General features: G+C 48.5%; 1 protein-coding gene across 5 annotated transcripts in view; it reads right to left on the bottom strand.

Moving 5' to 3' along the window:
* Window positions 1–7,500, bottom strand: part of man1a2 (mannosidase, alpha, class 1A, member 2) — a 131,186-nt gene that overhangs the window by 16,182 nt on the left and 107,504 nt on the right. For all 5 annotated transcript variants that reach the window (XM_062534449.1, XM_062534450.1, XM_062534451.1 and 2 more), the window contains 2 exons: window positions 5,621–5,744; window positions 5,199–5,292 (listed from right to left, as the gene is read on the bottom strand). In XM_062534449.1, coding sequence (XP_062390433.1) covers window positions 5,199–5,292; window positions 5,621–5,744 — 218 coding nt within the window. The remainder of the gene's footprint in view (window positions 1–5,198; window positions 5,293–5,620; window positions 5,745–7,500) is intronic.

The raw sequence follows: 7,500 nt of genomic DNA, 5'->3' as shown, positions 1-7,500 counted from the left end.
CATAATGCCAACACAACACACACACACACACACACACACACACACACACACACACACACACACACACACTCACACACACTCACACACACTCACACACACTCACACACACTCACACACACTCACACACACACACACACACACACACACACACACACACTCAGTCAGGCTTCGTTTTATCAGTCACTGCTGAGTGCTGCTTAACAATGACTCAGTGTAGTATGAGAATCCAAGGGCTAGTGTGTGTGTGTTTGTGTGTTGCTAGCTGTGGCTGAAAGGCCGCAAGCCTAGCAACTGATTAAGGACACACACTTTTACCAGCAGGGTCTGACTGAATCAGGGAGCGCACGACACAGTGGAAGGGGGTCAAAGAAAAGGTTCACACCCGTAAAAGTCACACAGTTAGAGAGCGCGCGCACACACACACACACACACACACACACACACACACACACACACACACACACACACACACACACACACACACACACACACTGTATCTGACAACACTATGTGAAATGTATCCAGTCAGATGTTTGTGTTCAGGGTCTTCAGCACAAAGTATCTACGCAAACAGACACAGCATCGCAAACAATAGAAGATAAAGACATTTTGTCACAGCAAACTACAGGACTGCGATAAGCCTGCGAGTGGGAGAGGGAGAGAGGGAGAGAGGGAGAGAGGGAGAGAGAGAGAGAGAGAGAGAGAGAGAGAGAGAGAGAGAGAGAGAGAGAGAGAGACTGTCGGGGCTGAAAGTTTAAGATGCATTCTATGCAAATGGGGGTGATTTCTCTGTCTCATTCCGCCTGTGGCAAGAGAAGAGAGGGAGGAAAGTTTCTACTGAATTATTCATTTATCACTGACTAGAGCTGGAGATAGAAAAGTGAGAGGGGGGAGAGGGAGGGAGGGAGAGAGAGAGAGAGGGAGGGAGAGGGAGAGAGAATGGGAGAGAGAAAGGGAGAGAGAGAAACATGAACATAGAAAGTCAGAGGAGCCGAGAGAGAGGAAATGAGAGAAAGTCTTGGGTCGTGAGTGGGGGTGGGGGCGGCGATGAAGACGAGATTGGGAGGACAGAGGGAAGAGGCAGAAGGAGAGATAGAGAGAGAGAGAGAGGGAGAGAGAGATAGAGGACAGACATAGTTTCTACTAATCACAGCAGGTGAGAAAGTCTGGGGCTTGTAGAGAAGTTGTGCTTAGTTAGTTGCAGTGAGAGTAGCCAAGCAGTCAGTGATATTAAAGACCACTGAATCATCCCACATCCCATTCACACGCTGGTGTAAGAGAGAGGAGTGTGTGAGAGGTTTAGTAATCTTTAGTAAGTCATTGTCATATACCCTGTGTTGTTGTTAAATGTTACACTAGTGTGGAGGCAGAGGGACTAGACTGGGCTGTATGTGTGTGTGTGTGTGTGTGTGTGTGTGTGTGTGTGTGTGTGTCCTGAATCATTGTGGGTGATGAACGGCTTCTGTGTAAGAGGCTGGGTGTGTTCTTCTTCTTTATGGCCAAACAACCTGCACAGTTTGTCACACAGTGCAGATGGGATGGGGTTGGGCGCGGGCACACACACACACACACACACACACACACAGCTGGGCAGGTAATTGTGTGAGTACAGTTTATGTAGGTACCACAAGTCATAACATCCACAGACCAAAAGCTTGAAGCATACAAAGTCCCCAGATCCTCAGAAGTACGACATTCCAGGAAAGGAAACTCCAACACAAACCCAACATGGAGGGAGGGACACACACACACACACACACACACACACACACACACACACACAAACACACTCAACCTCACACACTCACAATCGAAAATGGAGAGGCATGCAGTCGGAAAGAGAGGGAGGGGACAGAAAGGGACAAAGGGAGAAATGTGTTTAATACTGAGGGTGTGTGAGTGTGTGTGTGTGTGTGTGTGTGTGTGTATTTCTGATGAGGGCCTGGGAGAGGGGAGGCATTAGCAGGTGATGGAACAGACTGAGGTGATTAAGCCAGAGAATGATGGGGGAGTGTGTGTGTGTGTGTGTATATGTGTGTGTGTGTGTGTGTGTGTGTGTGTGTGTGTGTGTGTGTGTGTGTGTGAAAGAGAGAGAGAGAGAGAGAGAGAGAGAGAGAGAGAGAGTGAGTGAGTGTGTGTGTGTGTGTGTGTGTGTGTGTGTGTGTGTGTGTGTGCGTACAAATGCCTGCTCACTCAGTCATGAAATCAAGCACCAGAAAGGGAAGCTGAAATTAAGCTGAGATTTTTTTCCTGCTCAACCGAACAAAGGCATTTGCACAATGTGTGTGTGTGTGTGTGTGTGTGTGTGCTAGTTTGTGTGAAAGTTTGTGCATGTTGTGGTGGTGTGGACAGAGAAAGTACCAAGCATATTCTGTGTGTGTATGTGTGTGTGGCTGGTTTGCTTAGGTAATGAGAACAGACTGTTCCTCATTTTAATCCCTTGCACCGCCCCACCCATCTGTCTAGAGGTGACTGGCTGACCCTGCTGTCAATCAAGCGGGCAGCGGCTAATGAATAATGTTCTCTTAATCAAAAGACAAGCTGGGGACAAGAACATCAATCAGCCACTGTTTCAGGTGCTGCAAGACGGAGCTGTCAAATCCCACACTCAAACACACACAGTCAGACAGATAATTAGTGTGTGTAAATGTGTGTGTGTGTCTACAGTAATGAATGTCTCAGAAATGTCACTGTTAGAAGGACAGATATAACAATAAGGAGCTGGGCAGCTAGTGAGCTCCCACACAGTAGCCCCACTAGAGGACATGCAAATGTGTGTGTGTGTGTGTGTGTGTGTGTGTGTGTGTGTGTGTGTGACCTAGGGTCTGCATGTTCTGCGGATGACAAGCGGTTGGCTCGTCTATCTCAACAGCATAACCAGCTATTTGGAGCTCTAAACTTAGCCGGCTCTCACACTCCTCCCCTCTTAGTATTTCCGACAGACATTATGTAAATGAGCTTGTGTCTGAACGAAGCCGTGAACATGCGGAGATTCTGTTCATGTGCGTGTTCAGCCACGTTCAACCTGTTCAACCACGCGGAGATTCGGTCATCTGCCGTCGGTCGGTGTCATTCACACATAACGTCTGCATGTTAGCATCAATTTCATAACGGCGGCGTCAATTTCCTAATGGCGTTGTCATTCTCTCTTATGATTGTCACTGTGTATTCTTTATCGTTCTTACTTCATTACTTACTTCTTTATCGTTCTTACTTCATTTGTTGATGTGATGATGTTCTTTATGTATTATTATCATTAGGAATCAAACACAGAGAGAGACGGTGCAGTGTTGGTGCTACAGTAGTTCAGTCCCAGTGGCTGTGCTGGTTTGCGTGGAGCTACTGAGTTGTCTGTGCACTCTGCACTGCTAAACCAATATCCTGCTGCTGCCTGGCTATCGGTCCCCCCCATCTTATCTGATTCACACCAGCCTGGCCTCCTTATTACAGAGAAACTCATACTGGACCAGAGAGAGTGCAGAGACAGAGAGAGGACAGAGAGAGGAGAGAGAGAGAGAGAGAGAGAGAGAGAGAGAGAGAGAGAGACAGATGTGGGGAGAGAGATGGAGAGAGAGAGATGGAGAGAAAGAGAGAGATGTAGAATAAGAAGAAGAGAGAAGGAGAGCGGGAGAGGTGGAAAGAAAGAGGCCAAAGGGAGGTGTGTGAGACAGAAAGACAGAAAATGGAGAGATTTAGAGATATGGGAGATGAGAAGGAAAGAATGAGGACGAGGATTACGGAGAGAGTGAAGAGTACGAGAATACGAGAGAAAGACGAACAGAGAGGGAGAGAGATAGAGAGGGATAAAGTACCTTTATGAGCCCGAATGAGATAGACAGACAGACAAAGACAGACAGAGACATAGAGAGAGAGAAGGAGAGAGAGAGAGAGAGAGAGAGAGAGAGAGCACGATGGGGAAGATAGGCAGGTCTAATGTGGAGCTGGTGTGAGAGCAGACCCAGGGATCTATAGGACATCAGAGTGGGGAGGATAATGACCTGTCAATCACACCATAACTCATTAAGGGAGCAGGACTAAAGGTCTCTCATTAACTCCCCATCTCCAGCTCACTTCACACACCGCAGGGCCCCGCACACACACACGCACACACACGCACACACACGCACACGCACACTAGATGGATGCAGTCACATCATATGCACTCTAACTCACACACTCTAACTCATGAACATGCAGTCACAATCCCGCACACACACACACACCTCCTCTGAAAAGGAGGGCACAACATTGCTTGCGTATCCGTCATCTGCTGGCTGTAAGGTGAGTATTGTCGGACACAGAAGGAGTGTACAAACTGGACACAAGTTAGCCGAAAGTAATTTACTTCAGTGGGGTGTGTGTGCGTGTGAAAGACTAATCTCAATGATCTCATATCTGAATCTGTGTGTGTGTGTGTGTGTGTGTGTGATCTGCAGCAGGTAACAATGTTGAGTACTGTGTGTGTGTGTGTGTGTGTGTGTGTGTGTGTGTGTGTATGTGAGAGTGACTCTGGCTTGATCGGGTTTGGTGTTCAGAGACACACACAGTAATTAAAACTTCACCACTCACTGTAATTAACAGTTAGCTAAAGCACGCCTGAGTGTTTCTCTACAAGTAATTACAGATGTTTATTAAAAAGGGCTGCACGCCCACACACACATACACACACACGCACACATATGTGCACATACACACACAAACTAATTAAAATGGAGATGGAGATCAACCATTAAGTTTATATCTTCAGTCACGGGCTGGAGGAAGAGCAGCAAATAAGCCACAAGGAGTATGTGTGTGTGTGTGTGTGTGTGTGTGTGTGTGTGTGTAAGTTCCGAGGAGTTTGTGAGTGTGTGTGTGTGTGTGTGTGTGAGTGTGAGAGAGTTCTGAGAAGTGTGTGCATGTTTGTACGCATGTATGAAGCATATGTGGGTGTGTTTGTGAGTGTGTGCATACATCTGTGTGTGTTTGTGTGAGTCGTGTGTGACAACAGATTGCCTCAGAGCTCAACAGTGCTCAGACTCTGCCCCCACTGCTGCCAATATGCAGCCGACTGATTTTGCCTTCTTCTCCTCCTCAGAGTATAAGGACACAATGCCATGCGGTCCCTGTTTTGCATTGACAAGTCCCTGAGCTGCTAACCCAAGCTAACCCACGGGGGGGCATCCCCTGGGGGTGGTGGAGGGGCGGTGGGTACTCACGTTGGCCCCAGCGGCCAGTGCGCGGGTTCAGGTAGTTGGGGTAGAGGCCATTGGGCCGGTCCATCTTGGCAAGCAGCTTGCGTATGTGCATCACCTGCAGAAGGAGAGAGCAGACAGGACTTTAAACAGCCGCTCTCCACAAAAGTGTGTAGGACAGTAAAAAAAAAAAAATCACAAATGCATACACATAACACATACTGTAGTTATAAAGACAGAGACACAAAGACACACACACACACACACACACACACACACACACACACACACACACACACACACACACACTGATAGTCCACAGGTTGAGACTACCACAGCTGTAAACACACCATCTTCCATTCCAAACTTCTATCCCTTTTCTAATGTAGCCAACTTCTGACTGTCTTTGTCTCTCACTCTCACACACAGACACACACACACTGTACCTTTTGGTAGTACGCTGGGTTTCCAGTCAGGTAGGTGAGGTGAACAAACTCCATGTGCAGCGTACCAAACTCGGCCAGGATACTGCTGCCAGCAGATGCCCATCCCCAGTTACGGCCCACGCCACTGAGAGACACACACACACACACACACACACAGAGAGAGAGAGAGAGAAAGAAAGAGGGAAAAAAGCAGTTCAATTACTGTAAGCTTAAAAGGTCATGCCTTGACAGTCTTGATTGGACAGGTTCCACCCCATAGCCCCAGCAGCTCAAAACCCCATTCACCCAAACAGTTACCCGCTTCAGAGTGTCAGTGGCATCATTAAACTACCTTGGCTTAGAAGATCCTCCCCAGCTCTAAACGCCATGACAACCTCAGCATTGCCATGTCAACCATAGCATCCCCCCAACCCTCTTCACTACCACCATGCCCCAATACTATCCATCCATCTCTCATCCCAGTGTCCATCTTAAGGATACTACTCCAGTTCAAAATGAAAATGCAATGACCGCCCCAACACTGCCCACCTATACCTTCAACACCCCACCACCCTATACCTTCCACACCCCACCACCCTATACCTTCAACACCCCACCACCCTATACCTTCCACACCCCACCACCCTATACCTTCCACACCCCACCACGCTATACCTTCCACACCCCACCACCCTATACCTTCCACACCCCACCACGCTATACCTTCCACACCCCACCACGCTATACCTTCCACACCCCACCGCCCTATACCTTCCACACCCCACCACGCTATACCTTCCACACCCCACCACCCACCACCCACCACCCTATACCTTCCACACCCCACCACGCTATACCTTTCACAACCCACCACCACCCTCTCCCTTTCACTCCGCACCACCACTACCACCACCACCACACATCACTCCTCCACTCACTGGCAGCTCACACAGTAACCTGCATCATTAACCTTCCACAGACAGCGCCATTACGTGTGAATTAGCACGGCCGGGCCGTGTGTGCCTGGTCATTAACCTCCTAAGCTCCAGTCATAACAGGGCCTGCTCCCCGCTGGGGTTCCCCAGGGGCCAGTGTGGGGCCCTGTGTCAGTGCCACTGCTTCATTACACGTGGGGGGAGACATCATTCATAAGTGGACTGAGTTGGTGTGAATGGACGCATGTAATAATTGCAGATTTCCCAATGCACACTGCCCCCCCCCTTACCCACCCACACCCACACTACAGAGGGGTGAATGAAAAATAGAGAAAGTAAAAAGTAGGTAGAGATAAAAAGGAAGTGTGTAAAAGACATAAACCAGAAAAAGGAGAAGAGAGAGAGAGAGAGAGAGAGAGAGAGAGAGAGGAAAAGGAAATGGGGAGTGTGTGCGTGTGTGTGTGTGTGTGTGTGTGAGAGAGAGACACAGAGACAGGTTATTAGCCCCTTCTCTCTCCCTCCCTCCCTCTCTGGATTAGAGCAACCTTTACCAGAGCACCTCTCCCCTGCCCACCATTCATTTCCCTGCTAACAGCCAATTAACGCACAAAAAGAGTGTGTCAGGTTTTCAGCTTCAAACACACACACACACACACACACACACACACACACACACACACACACACACACACACACCCCTTTCACGCTGCCACTTAATGTGCGTTCAACAATGCCCCGGCTCAGTTTAATTGTGCAATTGTCATTTGGCCACTTGCTGGAAATAAAATGATGTGGCCGACTGAATTTAGCACAGCAGAGAGCTTAGAGCCCTCCAGACACACACACACACACACACACATACACACAGGTGGGAACGGTTTTCAGAAAGTGAAAGAAAGATTAAAAAAAATGTGGGCAAAAAGAAAAGGAGGGTAATGGGTCCTTGTGTGTGAATGAGTCTTTGCA

The sequence above is a fragment of the Sardina pilchardus genome, chromosome 4 (assembly GCF_963854185.1).
Source record: "Sardina pilchardus chromosome 4, fSarPil1.1, whole genome shotgun sequence".
Lineage (NCBI taxonomy): Eukaryota > Metazoa > Chordata > Actinopteri > Clupeiformes > Clupeidae > Sardina > Sardina pilchardus.
This window is presented reverse-complemented; position numbering and strand designations above follow the sequence as displayed.